We start from the raw sequence: 17,782 nt of genomic DNA on the forward strand, positions 1-17,782 counted from the left end.
CCATGGCTTCTCTCTGTATGTTGTTTGATATTCAGGGCCGATGCCTGTTTGCCAGTGGAAGTCCGTTTGACACGGTGACTCTGGCTGATGGACGTGTTTTCACACCTGGACAAGGCAACAATGCTTACATATTCCCAGGTTAGAATCATTAGATTATCATGTTTTCTCATCTGTATTTATAGAGAAAATCTCAGTGAGCCTTCTCTCGTCAACAGCCATGGGAAAGTGGATACGCATAGATGCGCCACATAAGTGTATTGTGAGATTTGTGTCGACTGTTGAAAGGGGTAAAGTGCAGTGTGTCTGCTTTGTCTGGCTGCAGGTGTAGCCCTGGCTGTGATCCTCAGTGGCGTGAGACACATCAGTGACACGGTCTTCCTGGAGGCTGCCAAGGTCAGAAATAAAGCTGCATTTCAGTCATTCAGAGCTCTCGACCTGTCTCTCTCCGTTCAGCTCCCCTACGTTTACACACTATTTGACAAAAAGACAGGCCCTTAAAGACATATTTTACTAATTTTTGTATTTTGTTTACAGAGCAAATTGTTATGCAAATTATATGCAAATGCTGAGTGTTTTTTGTCATTCCGTCAGACCCTGGCAGACCAGTTGACTGATGAGGAGCTGGCGGAGGGGAGGCTGTACCCGCCACTGTCCAACATCCGAGAGGTCTCTATCCAGATGGCAGTCAAGGTCAGGATCAGACACTCTACATCTCGCTTCTTGTCTGTCAAATACATTTTGAGGGAGATAAAAGCATTCTACAAAATGAGCAAGGTCCTTTGATTATGTTGAAATCGGTGGCTTCGTCATACACAAAATATACTGAGGATGATGTAAAGAGTACCGCCCTGCCTTTGGTGTGATAGTGTCAGAGGGAACCTTTGAGAAGATAATGAAGGCAAAGATGTGCCTTCATAATCTGCTCAATAACTCAATCCGCCTTTGCACTCCTTTTAAACAACACTTTTTTTTTTTACATTTCGGCAAAGGGTGAAGTCTACAAAACTTTGTCCACTCTGTTTAAAACAAATTCTAGTTTTGGTAACAGAAAATTGTACTGAGATCAGATATTTTTATTAATGAGAATATGTGCATAATGTCGGCCAAAATATATCTCATTCAATCTTTCTCCCACTGCCGACCACTGGGCTTCCTCTCACCACCATATTTGGTAGTGAGTGGTAACACCAAGCGGATGCTTCACATTTATACGTCCAGTGAAATGTCTGTGTCATTGTTCTATCTGTGCCAAAGATGTGCCTGTAAATGTACTCTGCGTCTCACTGTCTCCCCCTGCAGGTGGTCCGGTTTGTGTACGCCAACAACATGGCCTTCCGGTACCCAGAGCCCAAGGACAAGGACACCTTTGTCAGGTCAACTGTATGGGACATCAGTTACGACTCATTTCTCCCTGACATCTATGAGTGGAAAGGGATGAACCCAGCACCTGATCATTAGAGAGTTTTGGGTGTGGAAAGGGGGCAACAAATCATGGTAGGGAAGGTGGGCGGGCGTTAAAGAGGGAATGGTAAAACTGGGAGATGGGGAGGACAATGAAATGAGGTTAGTTGTTTAATCATAGGGCAGATATTTGACCGATTCTTTTATTATTATTTTTTTCAAAATCAATTGGCAGGCCAGAAAAATTTATATTTAGTTTTTGTCGTTCATGAGTGGCCTTGAGTTTTTTTAGTTTTTTTACCAAAATTCCCCCCCCCCCCCCCAAAAAATAACATTTTCTTTACTCAAACCCGTAGTTTGCCCACCCCTGCATTAGAGTAACCAGAATCCACTCTGTCTCCAGGCTTGTACACATATTTATTTATCTGATTTGACCTACTCTTCATTTGGCATGTTTTTATTTCGGACCGTTGTGTTTAAGACGGGCCCTGATTTTTCTTGATCAGTTTCCACATGAAAACCCTCCAGAAGTGGGGTTATTGTTAGTCAACATGCTGCTAGCTAAACGGAAGGATTCCAACATATAATATCACTCCAAGCTCTGGAGACCTTGCTTGAATTAGTTCATGAAACAGTTATGCAAAAATATAAGTAAAATAGTAGAACTCAGTAATAGTTTAAAGGCTTTTGCTGTTTACATTTTTTTTTGTCCATATCCCCATATGAAATAATATACAGTGTATGTATATTGTGTTATTGACATTCTAGTCATTTAGCCAGGGTTGAGTTCAATTCTATTTTAATTCCAGACAATTCAGGAAGTGCACTGAAATTCCAATTCTCTTGAATGCTTTTCAATGAGGAACATTTGGAATTGGAATTTGTTCTGCTAAATTCAGGTTTGTGGTCAATTCAGAAAGTAAACGCTCTTATCCAGAGTGACTTAGACTGTAATTATGCACTTGTTAGACAGTTGACAGAGCCTGGATGTTTTGTAGAGAGTATGTTCTAATGTGGGTGTGAAATGTCTCCTAGCTCTGATATTTAACTTAAAGATGGACGGTGACAGTTGTTAACTAGATCAACATGTTTGTGTCATGAATCCTGGGGTGTATTCATTAGTCGGATTCCTTTGTAAAAAGTTTTGTCTATTGCAAAATGTTTTGCAATGGAAAAGGTTCAGTCCAAACTGAAAACATTTTGCAACGAAAATGTGTTTCTATTGAACAAATTTTCAGTTTGCTTGGTTTACTTCTGTTTGGTTCCTAGAGTAAACTGTCTCCATTGCAAAACATTTAGCAAAAGACCAATGAATATACCCCAGATCATATCACCATGAGTTTCTCCCAGACTAAAGACTAGGCATAGGGAACCAGCCATATTCCATGGCCATACACATATCAGGGGATGGGGCTAATTTTCAGTATAGAGAGAAGAATGCTGTAATAAACACCATATCCAAATAGACATTACCAATGTTAGGATAAGCTCCATTGTCAGAAAACATAAATACATTACATGAACTATAATGCTCTTCACAGTCAGTTTTGTATAGGCAGCATATGGTTTACAAGCATACTTTTTTTTTTACCGTTTTTTTTATGTTTTAGTCACATTTTATATACAGAACTGTTCAATCACTTTTTGAGTAAATGGAAATAAGTAAAAAGATAAGCTGGATAGAAAACCAGCATAAGGCAGCTGAAGTTAAGAGCCACAGGTCCTAGATTTGTGAGACCGTTTAGCTAAGGATGGTAGACTGGCTTTTTTATCCATCTGCATAGGCGAGCGACGTGACTCCCATTTTATACACACCTCACCTCTCACCGCAGACGTAGCCAAAGAACAATGAATTGTATAGGAACACAATAGTTGAAGAAAAAATATATTCAAATTGGCTTATTTTTCTGCATATCCCACAGGCTAATTATATCTCTTGTACTGTTGTACAGTCCTCTTGTTGTAGTTGATCAAACTAGTTTGATGAGATGTCATTCACAAATGTACTATGTTCGACCCTTGAATTTAGATTGGACCATTAAATGACAGTCGGTCTCATTCAATGATTATGTTGGCCCATAAGCCTGTCCAAGCCTGTAACGTTGGTCTCCCATTCAGAGAATTGCTGTGCTGTATTCTTGTCTTGTTTGCTTTTCATTCATTTACTTTAAGTGCCCTGGTAAAAGTGTATGGTCCTTCCTCTTCCAATGTCTTTGATGTGTGCATACATGTATGTGTTTCTGGAGTTTATTTTTGTTACGCAGTATTGCCTTAGCGAATGAACGCACAAAGCGGCAAAAGCGCTCCTCGAGACCCCTGTGTGCTGTTACATGTGCAGAATTAAAATTAGTTTTACACTTGCTGTTGCACCCTCCCCCTTTGTCCTTTTAATGATTTATTCTGTGTATCTATTGAACAACATCTCCAAATGGATTTAATTCCAAGCTGGTCTACATTATGACCCTCTGATCATCAACACCAATATTGGATCCCAAATAGAATCATGAGTTGATTGTTTTTCTAATGGGATTTTCACATATTATTAAAGACAGTATAGAAATAACACATTTTCCATTTTCTGTGCCACTTTGAGACCAAAGTTAAATTTTATTTTTTGTCACAAACTTTTGCAACTATAACAAAACTATAAACAAATGTTCCCCCAAGCTTTATATTCAGACATGCACTCGAGACTTATTTGTACAAAAAACATACTTGCTGCACACTATATAAACAGGTTTTTGAGATGTATTAAAGTAAATGACAATTGGTTGTGAACAGACTTATGTATATTATGAGCATCTGCAGCAATAAAATGGACAATGTGGTTCCATAGTCAAGTTTCTTTCTACAATTGCCTCACGAGCATCATATCCCCAGACTTATATTTTTTGCATTTTTCTTCTGTATACGTTTCACAATCTACCATAGGGGTGAGATTTCAGGTGCTCCTTAAGTTGTGGTATGGTGGACAGCGCCATGCCACACACGTGACAGCAGAGAGGTAGTTTCAACAACTCATTTGTCCCTTCTTTTACCGTGACCTTCCCATCCTTTTCCAGCATCTGAATGACTTCTTGAGATTCTATGAAATAGTCGGTTGTGAATGAATTCCAGTGTTTCTTGTTCTTTAAACAAGGGGAGTCAAAGTCCTGGCTGATCACGTGTAGATGGACATGGCTCATACTGGGGATGGCGTGGTAGCCCTGGCGGAAGTGTAGCAGGCCGGCATCGGGACACTGCTGTTGTACAATCCTGTCTGCTACCTGGTTCATGTGCCTCAACAGATCACAGTGCTCCCTGCGCAGTGTCTTCAGACTGGGGATGGACTCCCAGGGCAGGACCAGCCAGTGGTAGTGAGCCTTGGGGTACTTGTCCATGATAACAACTACTCTGTCATCCTTGTAGACCTGCATTTTGGGGTCTTGCATTGAGGCTTTCAATCCTTGGCTCCAATATCCTAAAGTTTCCGTTTTCTCTGTTGTTTGAGGTTCAGGCTGTGTGTTAGTGGAGGTGGACCCTCCATGCTTGCACTGAGTGGAGTCCTCTGTTTTCCTTGGTACTTTATGCCCAGGGGGCTCTCTGTGAAGCTCCCGCTCCTCTGAGGCAGGCCCACAGGGCCTCTTGGTGCCCACACTGGACTGAGAGTTGGATGGATCCTCTTTGAAGCACACAGTATATGGGTACAGCTCATTGACCATGTGCAGCTGCTGGCCAGATCTCATCCCCACTTGGTTGCCTTTACCCACCACCTCAGAGTCCACACTAGTGGGGTTGACACCCAGTTGTTTTACACTGATATACCCTTTGTTGCAGTCTGCCTTGAGCTCAACCTGCTCCCTGGAACATTTTTGGTCTTTTATCGTTGTTTCTGGACCTCGACCCAAGATAACTGTCTGTAGGTGAGGTAAATGAATCGGTTTATGCCTTCCATTTTTGCTGATCAGCAAACAGATAGACATGATCCTCTTCCTAAAGAATTACGAGTTTCTTTAGTACGACAACAACTGCTTTCCTCTCTTCACCCTATGCGAGGTGCGTCAGCGTCGCTAGTATTTTGCGCCTGGTTTTGTTTCCAGCACGCACAAAGATGACGACTTCCTCTCTGACACGCACAAGCGGAGAGGAAGAGACGAAGCGAGAGGGATAACGACCCAAAATCTGTATTTTCCAACTGGTAGCGGTGTGTCGAATTTGGTTAACAAAACATGGAATGGCTTATTTACTACATGTGGCTTAGTTGATCGAATAGAAGTGTCGTAATGATTAGGTTGTTACGGCTGTTCTGAAATAAGTAGGACACGTGACATCCCGGCAACTGGGAAAAAAAGCATTTAATGTCGGAGCCTGGTCGTTACTAGTTACCACAGCCACAAAGTCATAACCCCCCCCCCCGCCTATTTCTACAGTGTATCTTCTTAAAATGTGATTTTTAAACTTAACCAACCCAACGAGTACATTTTTAGTTTTCGTCAATGTTTTATATATAAAATGCCATTTAGACTTTCGCTGTGGGAACCGGTGTGTCTGTTGGTCACACGTGTATCTGCTCTCTCATTGGCTACAGTGGTCCCACCTGATCTTGCCTCCTCCCGACTGCCTTCCATTTTTTAAGACATTTATTTTCATTGTACCATATCTGGACAATATAATGGATACTATGTGGTGATGTTACTGCTGGTTTTAATGTTCGTTTAATGACATTTAAATAGTTTGTTTCTCAACATGACCATGGACCTAACTTTTCTGGGGACAGGGTCGGCATACCCTTCCCCCCATCGTGGCGCTTCTGCCCTCGTACTCAGAACAGAAGGGGAGTGCTGGCTGTTTGACTGCGGAGAAGGGACGCAAACTCAACTGATGAAGAGTCAATTGAAGGCTAGTGAGTTGTTCACTTTTCTTTAATCGTTGCTAGCTAGTTAGCATTAGCAATGTCAAACGTGTTGTTCTGGCGATATAATGAATGGTTTATTCTATGTTTAACTGTTTACAGAATTATTTAAATAAACACTAGATCGCCAACTTATTTTCACTATCAACAAAAACATTATTTGCTACTTTCCCACCCTCTTTGCTATCACGGCATTGATGAAAGGTTACAAACTTTACAGCCTGTAACCTTTGACGATGACGGGGTTAGAAATGCATGCATGTTTTGACAGTGGTCTCAATAACAACACAGCCTGAAATGAGGATGTGATCAGGTTGATCAACTCATATTTATTTATGTTTTTCTTACAGGCCGAATCACCAAAGTGTTTATCTCTCACCTCCACGGTGATCACCTCTTTGGTCTACCAGGGCTACTGTGCACTGTGAGCCTAAACCTCAACCCCTGTCCCACCCAGCCTCCAACATGTGTGGATATCTATGGTCCCCAGGGTCTCAGGCAGTTCCTGAGGGTGGCATTAGAGCTTACCAGCTCCCAGCTTCTCTTCCCCTATTCAGTACATGAGCTAGAGCCCACCACTGACCAGTGTCCCACAGAGGGTCAGCTAAGCCCTGACGTCACAGCAGATTCTGGGCGTCTCCATCCCCAAGAACGCGCCGGCCGAACAATCCCCCTGGATGTCAACAGTGACTGCTATGTTATACTGGAGGAGAAGCGTTTTGTTGTGAAGGCGTTCCGTTTGTTCCATCGGGTACCCTCCTTCGGGTTCTCTGTTCAAGAACATGATTGGCCAGGGCGTTTGAACACAGAACTACTGAAGGATCTTGGTAATCACAATATATACCTGGCATAATAATCTATATGTTTATCTCTGGGATTTGTCTTGATTATTCCATTTGTTTTAAATAGGCAAGCCATTGTTATGTCATCAACAAAAGCTATCTTTTGACATACTGAATTGAGAGTACTCAATTTTAAAATAACTTACATATCTAACTTTGGTTGTTGCAGGTGCGTGAGAATAATTCGATGCCATCTAAAAAGAAAATGGAAAAACTTGCACACTGCTCTTGCCAGTGTGTGAAGGCTGAGAGGCAGATAAAACATGTAAGCTTAATGAAGTGATATTGGCAATAGCAGTGTGCAAGTTTCTATTTTAAGGTCATTCAATTTTGAAATAAATGAAAAACCTTTTGTCTATCTCACAGGTTTGAAGCCTGGACCACTCTATGGGCGACTGAAAGCTGGCGAGTCGGTGACATTGGAAAATGGACAAGTGGTGAAGCCCAGTGAGGTGCTGGAGGAAGCCATTCCGGGGAGAAAAGTTTGTGTTTTAGGGGATTGCAGCTCGTTATTGGGGGAGGGACCCCTGAGGGCCTGTCACAGAGCTGACATCCTGGTGCATGAGGCCACCCTCTCAGATGAGCATCGGGAGAAGGCAGTGGACCATGGGCACAGCACACCTAGTATGGCAGCTGCAGTGGCACAGGCCTGTTGTGCACGCATGCTGGTGCTCTACCATTTCAGTCAGAGGTATAAGCCGGCCGGCCAACACAAAGAGGGTGATGAGGATGATGTCTTGGAACTCAGGAGACAAGCTGAGGAGGCTTTGCAGGGCACAGGCATAGAGGTGTCCCTGGCAGAGGACTTTCTCACGATACCCATACCCCTCATAAGGCTTCACTGAGGCCTTACACTTGGTAGTTATGATAAATACTGTAAACAAAAGCCAGAGTGAGCAGGTTGTGAATTAAGCATCGAATGAATTACTTGGTGTCTGGGAAATATTTAGTAACTTGTCTGAATAAAAAAATGTATTGACTCTCTTTCTCCTTATTTTCCTCAGTGATAGGGTTCAAATCAATCTCCATTTTGAAGTTGTCAATTTTCTTCTTTCACAATTGGCAGATACCTCCTGATGACCAGGTTGGACATGAATCCAACATGGTCATCTGGAGGGCTCAGCCAATAAATTTGGAAGTCCCACCCAGTTCACTACATTAAAACGGTGGAAGCTCTCAATGGCGCAGACCATGCTGAAACAGTATTTAGGCCGTTTAGAGGCCTCTATCATTCTCTATGGTTCACACAACAGAATTGCACGTATTCAATTTGACCAGATTATTGAAATCAACCTAGCTAGAATAGTACCTGCACAATGAAAATTATAAATTAAATTCATTTAATTTGAGTCTTCAAAATATTCAGAAACGAACTGCTTTACTAGTTTTAAACCGGGCTAGTTTTCTCTTGGTGGGTTTGGATCTCTGCTACTACCCGCTGTTGCCCATGCGCAAAACGCCATGTTGGAAGAAATTGAACTGAAAATCGTCAGAGAGGAAGAGAGGGCCAACTCGGCGGAAAGACTGTTTTCCTCCCTCCGTTTTTTTCCTTCATTTTTTTCACCCACAAAGCAAGGCGTTTTTGTATGTAGGTCGATAAGAGTCGAATTTGGTCAACAAAAACATGAATGGTTATTTGCCTCGTGAGGTTTATTTGATCGAATATAAGTTTTGTAATGCTTTTAAGTTGTTACGAGTATACTGATATAAGTAGGACACGTGACATTCCGGCAATTTGAGAAAAAACCCCACTATATTCGGAGTTGTCTATTATGCATATTTATGAAATGATGCTTGTAGCGTTCTCTATTGAATAGAGGCGATTGACGTCAGCAACCCTCATCGAATATTTAAAAGAAGATTACAATAATGAGATAATCCACCAATCCAAAGAAAGGATTCACATCCCGCGGTACTGTTTTGTGGACAACGATTTCCATTGTTAGGGCGGAGAGACGTGTATCTTGTCAGAATATCCATAATCTTTGGAATAGCTGATACAAAGCCGTGATTTGTTATCCAACGTTTATTTTGATATTGAAATGATTTCCATATGTTATTTTAAATGATCAAGTAAACATTTAGGATAAACGAAGAAGTACGGTTGATCCAGCGCAAATGCAAGAACGGAATATCCCGGCCGCGTATGCAGGGTATGTTTGTGGATGGGGACGGGTGGCTAATGTTACTTCGTTTAGCAGTGAAACTCGCGAGTAAGCCAGCGAAATAGCCTACCTAATCTGTGGCGTCGACTTGTTTTTGATTAATATCAGACGAAATTACAGTGGCTAGTTAGCTAGATAGTGTTATCAAGACCATATTTAAAGCACTCGGACTGAGAATGGCTGTTTATTTATATGTTGTTGACATGTTTCTTCGTTTTGAGAAGCTAGTTAGCACGTTGTCCTGCTATGCAGCTGGCTAGCGGTAGCCGCAGTTCCCGACCACTATATACATTTGTTTTTTGTCGAAAACAGTGCGCTTTATTATTGTGCATTGGGTTATTTTAGCTAGCTACAGTTCGCTTAAATATTTAGCTAGCTAACGAACGGTAGCTAGCTATTTTGTTATTACTCAGGTCACTGTTGTGCAACGTAGTTAGCTAAAATGTTTATTGCCCGATGGGATAATGCTAGTTGTGTAACTTCGTTGCACATGCTGTCCTGTAGCACCTTGTTATGTCAATTTCGTGCATGATGTTTAGGATGAACATCATAATAACATACTGTACTTATCATGGCACGATGGGATGTAGCTAGCTAATAAACATCTTACTTATGTAAGATATTGGTAAAGTACCATAATAACCACTATTCCCTTCTGTCCTCTCTTTCAGAACCCTTAATCCTCGAAGCAGTGTGACAATCATTTAATTTTGTATTGGGATGCCTTGGTGGACTGGAGGGGACACCCTCTCATAGCTTCATCTTTTTGATGTGTTGCTCCATACAGTAAGAAACAACAACATTTTATAGTTGGGACAAAGTATTTATTCCCTAATAGAACGATACACTAGTGGTTCTCAGGATGTCTATCACCAACACGCCTTCGAGTAATGATGCTTGCCTGAGCATTGTACACAGCTTGATGTGTCATAGGCAAGGGGGAGAGAGCGAGACCTTTGCCAAGCGGGCAATAGAAAGTCTGGTGAAAAAGCTGAAGGAGAAGAAGGATGAACTGGACTCCCTAATCACAGCCATCACCACCAATGGAGCTCATCCCAGCAAGTGTGTCACCATTGGGCGGACTCTGGATGGCCGTCTGCAGGTAGGGACTACACCAATGTCTGGGGTGAAGTTTTCCCTAGGTACATATCTTGGATCAGATTCCCCTCCCCCAATTATAACCTTAATCATTAGTGGGGAAAAATACAAAACTGACCTAAGATCAGCGTCTAGGGGCAACTTCATCATACACCACTGTCTAGGGATCTGCTATATGTAGCAAGATGTAAAAATATATATAAAAAAGGTGAGATAGCATTATGAGTGAGGATCATGCAAAGATGAGTATAAGGGCATGAGACCTATTAGCACGTCTGGGTGAAGAACATTTTCATTGAGTTTAATCCTGTAATATTTTTCATCCCAGGTGGCAGGTCGGAAAGGGTTTCCCCACGTGATCTACACTCGGTTGTGGAGATGGCCTGATCTGCATAAAAATGAACTGAAGCATGTGAAATATTGCCAGTTTGCGTTTGACCTGAAGTGTGACAGCGTTTGCGTGAACCCATACCACTACGACCGGGTGGTGTCTCCAGGCATTGGTGAGTGTACTGATGTCCCTGCCGTTTGTTTGTGTTGACCTCCTGTGAGTGACAGTTTAAGCCTCTTATCATCGTTGTTGTTTTATTTCACAGATCTATCAAGTTTGCAACTTACCAGCTCAGGTAAGTGACCTCCATTTTGATGGTTATGTACCTTATGACGGCTTTCTTTTTTGTCAATAGCTAGGTTTCCATCCAATTGGCTACAGATTTTAAATCAAACATTCTAAAATCTGCATAAAAACATTGTGCATTTTCCCACCAGAGATGTTTCCAGCAAATTGACTTGTCTCAGATAAAAGACTGAGCGTGATGATGTGGGTAACACCTTTTGTGGTTATATTCCCATGTACCGACTAGAAAATACAAGTTAAATGGGTTTTCATCTCATTTTCAACTCTACTGATGGTTCTCACAAATGTTGCATTTTTTATAGTGAGTGTGCTCACTCTGGTATTGGCACGTGCGCTCTAGCCAGATATCTGCACGCGGTTGGCTAGAGCACACATATAGCCTACATGATGAAATTATAATGGACAAGAAAGCAAGATCATTTTTTTTGTCAAACGGCAGCCAAGCATCGATCATGTCACCAGAATATGACCCTCGATATTTATTGAAGGGAGCATCAAGTTAATCACCTTGCACTTTCACCACCCTGTGAAGTTCATCATAACTTTATTTCATCTGTAGCCTCATTTTTTAAAATTTTGCCTTTATTTATTTAACCAGGTAGGTTAGTTGAGAACAAGTTCACATTTACAACTGCGACCTGGCCAAGATAAAGCAAAGCAGTGCGACACAAACAACAACACAGAGTTACACATGGAGTAAACAAACATACAGTAGAAAAATACTATATACAGTGTGTGCAAATGAGGTAAGATAAGGGAGGTAAGGCAATAAATAGGCCATGGTGGCAAAGTAATTACAATATACCAATTAAACACTGGAGTGATAGATGTGCAAGTAGAGATACTGGGGTGCAAAGGAGCTAAATAAATAAATACAGTATGGGGATGAGGTAGTTGGATGGGCTCTAATAAACGGCATGCATTCCCGACCAGTCGTACTGTGAGGACCACACATGTCATCGCCTGTTTACTTCGATATGATGGTTATTATATCAATATTTGCGCATACAAATGTTTCCACCGATATTTCACACACACTTCATTTTACTGACATAAATATACCACCTTGTCTAGTGTGTTTTGTCAACATTTGAAAAGTTTACCAAAAAATGTTCTCTTTCCATCAGGCCTCTCATGACATGTTTTTTTTTTTAATCCAACATGCACTCGCATAAAAAGATGGGATGTAAACCTGGTTGTCTGTTTTGTTTCTTGTTGACCTGTATCTTGTCTCTGTGCTGCTCTCAGGTCCAAGCCTGGGACTGATGGTTAAAGATGAGTACGACTTTGATGGCCAGGCCCCACTGCCCACCATGGAAGGGGGTCACTCCCTCCAGACCATTCAGCACCCTCCCTCTAGCCGAGGTGGGCCCCCCTCGGAGCCCTTCGGCACCCCTGGCCTGCTGTCCCCCTCTGATGCCAGCACCGCCTCCACCTCCGCCTTCCCCAGCATCTCTGTCGGATCAGGAAGTGAGGGCCTATCCCCTCCCCCTTCCACCCTATCCACTCCCGCTTCTACTATCTACTCCACCTTCCCAAGATTATGGCTCTTGGTATCCTCCTCACCCAAATCATTAGAGGTCTTGAGTTATTCGTACCAGTAATAATCCTGGAAAGGTCTTGATCATAGTCTAGGTTTGTGTTTGTTTAGCTACAGCCTGTCTACACAGTTATGGTTGTGGCTGACTGACAGAACTTGTTTCATGTGAGAATCACATCACAGTAATATCAAACTCATCTTGGTATGTAATGGCTTAGGAAATGGAACCTATTTTGTTGACAACTGGTGGTCACCTGTTCATCTTCCTCTCATTGGTTATTATTAACAGCCCCACTTCCCCCACACTCTCTGAAATGCATCAAATCAAATGTTATTTGTCACATGCGCCGAATACAACAGTTCACCTTACAGTGAAATGCTGAATACAACAGGTGTAGACCTTACAGTGAAATGCTACTTACAAGCCCTTAACCAACAATGCAGTTTTTAGAAAATACCTAAAAGAAAAGTTATAGATATGAATAACAAATAGTTAAAGAGCAGCGGTAAATATCAATAGCGAGGCTATATACAGGGGGTACAGAGTCGATGTGCGGGGGCACCGGTATTGAGGTAATACGTACATGTTATTAAAGTGACTATGCATAGATAATAACAGAGTAGAGGGGGGGGGGCAATGTAAATAGTCTGGGTAGCCATTTGATTAGATGTTCAGGAGTCACTGCTCATTTACTGTGTGTTTGAACAGTCCAAGTGTGGGGTTCTCCCTACAATTCTGATCTGTAGGAATCTACCTGTGCCCTTACAGATGCCACCTCCACCTGGACTAGAAATAGCAGCTTCACGCCCAACATGCCTCACCATCAGAATGGGCACCTGCAACACCACCCACCCATGCCTCCTCCAGGACATTACTGTGAGTCCATGCCACTATCAGGATAAGTAGAACATGCATTTCATTGTTAGTACACATAATGCCCGCAACTTACTGATGTGGGCCAGGGTTGAAGGGATTGATCATTGATGCATTTATGTTACCCTCCCAGGGCCCGTACACAACGAGCTTGGCTTCCAGCCACCCATATCCAACCATCCAGGTAAGTGAAGCGTGACTCCTGTTTTTACCTGACAAGGTGTTCAGAGGGCTGTGTTGGTCTGGAGAGGAGAGGGGACTGAGTTTGGTCTGTTGCAGCGCCTGACTACTGGTGTTCCATCGCCTACTTTGAGATGGACGTGCAGGTGGGTGAGACCTTCAAGGTGCCCTCCACTGGCCCCGTCGTGACGGTGGATGGCTATGTGGACCCGTCTGGCGGAGACCGCTTCTGCCTAGGCCAGCTGAGCAACGTGCACCGGACCGAGGCCATCGAAAGAGCCAGGTACGCCAGCCTCCTAACCACAACTGTGTTGTGCTTCTGGCTCTGAATGGAGGTGAATTGATGCCATTGGCAGAGTATTTGGTCACCCCACTGATAACAGCTCTTCTCACTTCCCAAGGCTCCACATCGGTAAGGGGATCCAGCTGGAGGGTAAAGGTGAAGGGGACGTGTGGGTTCGTTGCCTCAGTGACCACGCCGTGTTCGTGCAGAGCTACTACCTGGACCGGGAAGCCGGCCGCGCCCCTGGCGACGCCGTGCACAAGATCTACCCCAGCGCCTACATCAAGGCAGGTCCCAGCGCCTCCTTCTGCTCAGCATTACCAATGTGTTTTTTTTATTATCCGCCCCCTGGTGTGCAAGCTGTGAACTGCATGTAGCGGGTAGTAAATATATTGGTTTTGTTCCCCTCCCTCCCAGGTGTTTGACCTGCGTCAGTGCCACAGGCAGATGCAGCAGCAGGCAGCGACGGCCCAGGCGGCAGCCGCGGCTCAGGCAGCCGCCGTGGCCGGGAATATCCCTGGGCCGGGCTCTGTGGGAGGCATCGCTCCCGCCATCAGTAAGCAGCACAACACTAACATACTCCCACAGACACCATACTCTGCTCCTGTTGACTGGCACAACTTCACACCAGAGCTGTAACCCTCAGAGCTGTAACCCTCAGAGCTGTAACCCTCAGAGCTGTAACCCTCAGAGCTGTAACCCTCAGAGCGGTAACCCTCAGAGCGGTAACCCTCAGAGCGGTAACCCTCAGAGCGGTAACCCTCAGAGCGGTAACCCTCAGAACAACACATTACTTGTAACACCACTCACACGCTTTTCTAATAGCCCGTTCCAAAGTAATTTGCTAATCGTCTCAGCCAATTGTAGCGTCGGTCAGTCATTGACGATGCATAGGAATCTGCACTTGTTCTGGAACTCTTTATCAGTGTGGATGTGTGATGTCGTTGAGCCTGAGTTGGGTTCCATTACATTGATACCTGAACTCCTACCTCCCACCCAGGCCTTTCAGCTGCTGCCGGCATCGGAGTGGACGACCTGAGGAGACTGTGCATCCTGCGCATGAGCTTCGTCAAGGGCTGGGGTCCCGACTACCCCCGGACGAGCATCAAGGAGACCCCCTGCTGGATCGAGATCCACCTACACCGGGCCCTCCAGCTACTGGACGAGGTGCTGCACACCATGCCAATCGGTGACCCCCAGCCCTTGGACTGAACCACCAGCCTGACCCCTCCACTGTGACACTTCAGTAGACAGACCTTGGAATGAGGTGGTAGGTAGAACAGGAAAGACACCCCGGTTTACCGCTTCAAGGAAGCAAAGACTTGTTTCTCTCTATGAGTCGTTCCTCTTTCTCTTTGCCTTCATTGTGTCCAGATCAGGACATAGTGGCTCTGATGACGGAACGGGCCAATCTCTTCAATCGCCCTGGTGACCTCAGATTGGTCACTTTTACCAGTGATTCCATCTGGTTAACCTTGTATGGTTATCCAGAGCAGAGTACTACTATGGTAAACTATACTCGGTTTCTTGCTCTACGTGAGAAGAGCAGGTAATGGTCTCTGCCATGTCGTTTACAGACAGAAACAAACATTTTAAGGCAATTTCCAGCAATACCATAATACATTTTTTGGGGGGGTTCTTTGTGTATTTTATGAAAGGAATTATTTTGTCCCATTTTTGTTTTTCTTCCTTATCCCCTTGGCTATTGTATTGTCCTGTACTATGGGAGATGAGTGGATATAGTGACTATATTTCAGACCAGATGGCAGGTCACTAAGACCCCTTCAATTACATTCACTATGTAAGGGAATCTTATTTCTCTTGAATGAATTTCTCCCTTATCTCATGTACATACATTTAACTGTAGTTCTTTTGTTTTTAAATGCATGTGAATGTTTGCATGAATGGTGAGAAGTGATGGCCACAAAGCCACAGGTTTTTGTGATGTCTTGATCTCAGGACAGCCTCGATAAGGAGGAATCAAGTATGCCATAGACCCCATCACAGCGTTTGGCTTCGATTTAAGATCATCATGGTGAGGCTTCCCTCTGCCACAATGTTGGAGGCTCTTTTCTGTTGTGGTTCTGCACTAACTGGGTTCATGGTGTTCGTGTGCTGTGAACAAAACCCCCTCATCTTGTTTCACCTCCCATGATCCCTCACTGCATGTCACTTTCCTACCATTTCTTGTTTTGCCTGTTGAGTATTTTATATTGCTGCACACACACAATCCCCTTGATGCAATTTGTTATATCTATGATACAGAACTGCCATTTTTATTTCATATCTAGTTGCATCTCCTAATAACATGTAATACGTTAGCTATTGATTTAGTTAAAATCAGATGCTGCTGAAATGTAGCTTGCGGTATCCCTAGAGATGAAAGTGAATTAGGATACACTTTTACTGATGTTTCTCAGCTTTGCTGTTTTAAGAAGTTATTCATGAGAATAATTAATAGATCATTATTAAGGAAACCTTCTAAATCTGCATTCTCAAATGTTCAAGTATCCATTTCAGAGATTTATGGGTTACTGTCTTGGATGTTTTGTTGTGATACATTGTCTTGTTGCTTTTCCCTCCCTAAATGTTTCACTTTGCTTTTGGGATGGAAGTGTGCTCAAACTGTGGGCATCACATTTTTAAGGAATTCATTTTGGACACGTACTTTAGATGTATCCAACTGCTTGGCTATAAACAACCTTAATTGGTTTATGAACAGTGATAGTTGTTGAATAGTTTTGACGATGCCCGATATCTTACGTTGCATTCTTAGGTCAATACAATTTTTTTTTGTATAAATTGCAATTTTACCATAGGATCCTGGAGAAACAAGCTAAATGAGTTGCTGGTAATTGGACAAATAGTAGTTAAAAAAAAATTGTGAACCTATTAAAAATGGCCTGATACTCTATTTGGATCTGTCTGATTATGACCCATTGAATAATATACATTTAGTAAGTACACGCTCTGAGAAGCCCCCCTGTAACATCACCAGACAAGCTATTTTCCTAGAACCTGAAACAAGAAAGGGTGCCTATAAAACACCAACAGATACTGCATGGGGTAGAATGAGAAGACGGCCCAAAACACCAACAGATCCTGCAGGGGGTAGAATGAGAAGACGGCCCAAAACACCAACAGATCCTGCAGGGGGTAGAATGAGAAGACGGTCCAAAACAGCAACAGATCCTGCATGGGGTAGAATGAGAAGACGGCCCAAAACACCAACAGATCCTGCAGGGGGTAGAATGAGAAGACGGCCCAACAGATCCTGCATGGGGTAGAATGAGAAGACGGCCCAACAGATCCTGCATGGGGTAGAATGAGAAGACGGCCCAACAGATCCTGCATGGGGTAGAATGAGAAGACGGCCCAACAGATCCTGCATGGGGTAGAATGAGAAGACGGCCCAAAACACCAACAGATCCTGCATGGGGTAGAATGAGAAGACGGCCCAACAGATCCTGCATGGGGTAGAATGAGAAGACGGCCCAACAGATCCTGCATGGGGTAGAATGAGAAGACGGCCCAACAGATCCTGCATGGGGTAGAATGAGAAGACGGCCCAACAGATCCTGCATGGGGTAGAATGAGAAGACGGCCCAAAACAGTGAGATGGAGAGTTGTCGATGGCCTATTCCAGTGTTTCCCAAACTCGGTCTGGGTGCATGTTTAGTTTTCAAATAATCAACTGTATAGTGAAAACCAAAACTTGCACCCGGGGGGGGGGGGGGGGGCTCAGGATCGAGTTTGGGGAACCCTGAAGTAAGCACCTTGTCAGTTGGCACACAGGCTTTTGTGCATCTAAAAACACAGCAACGGTGGTGTCCCATCCACTCGCACTTTATAAATACTTGTTATTGGGGTT

General features: G+C 43.5%; 4 protein-coding genes across 4 annotated transcripts in view; 3 read left to right on the plus strand and 1 right to left on the minus strand.

Annotated features, from left to right (window-relative positions):
- me2 (malic enzyme 2, NAD(+)-dependent, mitochondrial) overlaps window positions 1–3,775 on the plus strand; it is a 30,006-nt gene extending 26,231 nt beyond the window's left edge. Inside the window, exons 12-15 of the mRNA XM_014172498.3 lie at window positions 36–138; window positions 323–393; window positions 592–690; window positions 1,300–3,775. Of these exons, the coding sequence (XP_014027973.1) occupies window positions 36–138; window positions 323–393; window positions 592–690; window positions 1,300–1,458 (432 nt within the window). The 3' untranslated portion in view covers window positions 1,459–3,775. The remainder of the gene's footprint in view (window positions 1–35; window positions 139–322; window positions 394–591; window positions 691–1,299) is intronic.
- Window positions 3,776–3,988: 213 nt separating this feature from the next.
- aptx (aprataxin) lies at window positions 3,989–5,419 on the minus strand. Its single transcript, NM_001139653.1, has one exon. It carries the CDS (start codon window positions 5,361–5,363, stop codon window positions 4,317–4,319), a length of 1,047 nt encoding a protein of 348 aa, NP_001133125.1. The 5' UTR covers window positions 5,364–5,419; the 3' UTR covers window positions 3,989–4,316.
- A 69-nt stretch (window positions 5,420–5,488) lies between these two features.
- Window positions 5,489–8,118, plus strand: elac1 (elaC ribonuclease Z 1). Its single transcript, XM_014172499.3, has 4 exons — window positions 5,489–5,578; window positions 6,114–6,283; window positions 6,643–7,119; window positions 7,501–8,118. Exons 2-4 carry the CDS (start codon window positions 6,127–6,129, stop codon window positions 7,977–7,979), a joined length of 1,113 nt encoding a protein of 370 aa, XP_014027974.1. The 5' UTR covers window positions 5,489–5,578; window positions 6,114–6,126; the 3' UTR covers window positions 7,980–8,118.
- A 503-nt stretch (window positions 8,119–8,621) lies between these two features.
- On the plus strand, window positions 8,622–16,825 carry smad4b (SMAD family member 4b). Its single transcript, XM_014172497.3, has 11 exons — window positions 8,622–9,287; window positions 9,971–10,401; window positions 10,726–10,900; window positions 10,994–11,023; window positions 12,283–12,504; window positions 13,344–13,451; window positions 13,582–13,632; window positions 13,728–13,911; window positions 14,030–14,198; window positions 14,329–14,467; window positions 14,912–16,825. Exons 2-11 carry the CDS (start codon window positions 10,162–10,164, stop codon window positions 15,121–15,123), a joined length of 1,530 nt encoding a protein of 509 aa, XP_014027972.1. The 5' UTR covers window positions 8,622–9,287; window positions 9,971–10,161; the 3' UTR covers window positions 15,124–16,825.
- The last annotated feature ends 957 nt before the right edge of the window (window positions 16,826–17,782 follow it).

This window comes from Salmo salar, chromosome 24 (assembly GCF_965601325.2).
Source record: "Salmo salar chromosome 24, fSalSal1, whole genome shotgun sequence".
Taxonomy (NCBI): Eukaryota; Metazoa; Chordata; class Actinopteri; order Salmoniformes; family Salmonidae; genus Salmo; species Salmo salar.

Coding starts and splice junctions, on each gene's coding strand:
- smad4b (XM_014172497.3), top strand. CDS start 10,162: ATGTCTATCACCAACACGCCTTCGAGTAATGATGCTTGCCTGAGCATT. Junction 10,901..10,993: donor GGTGGTGTCTCCAGGCATTG/GTGAGTGTACTG, acceptor TTTATTTCACAG/ATCTATCAAGTTTGCAACTT. Junction 13,912..14,029: donor GAGGCCATCGAAAGAGCCAG/GTACGCCAGCCT, acceptor TCACTTCCCAAG/GCTCCACATCGGTAAGGGGA.
- aptx (NM_001139653.1), bottom strand. CDS start 5,363: ATGTCTATCTGTTTGCTGATCAGCAAAAATGGAAGGCATAAACCGATT.
- elac1 (XM_014172499.3), top strand. CDS start 6,127: ATGACCATGGACCTAACTTTTCTGGGGACAGGGTCGGCATACCCTTCC. Junction 6,284..6,642: donor GAAGAGTCAATTGAAGGCTA/GTGAGTTGTTCA, acceptor TTTTTCTTACAG/GCCGAATCACCAAAGTGTTT. Junction 7,120..7,500: donor AGAACTACTGAAGGATCTTG/GTAATCACAATA, acceptor TCTATCTCACAG/GTTTGAAGCCTGGACCACTC.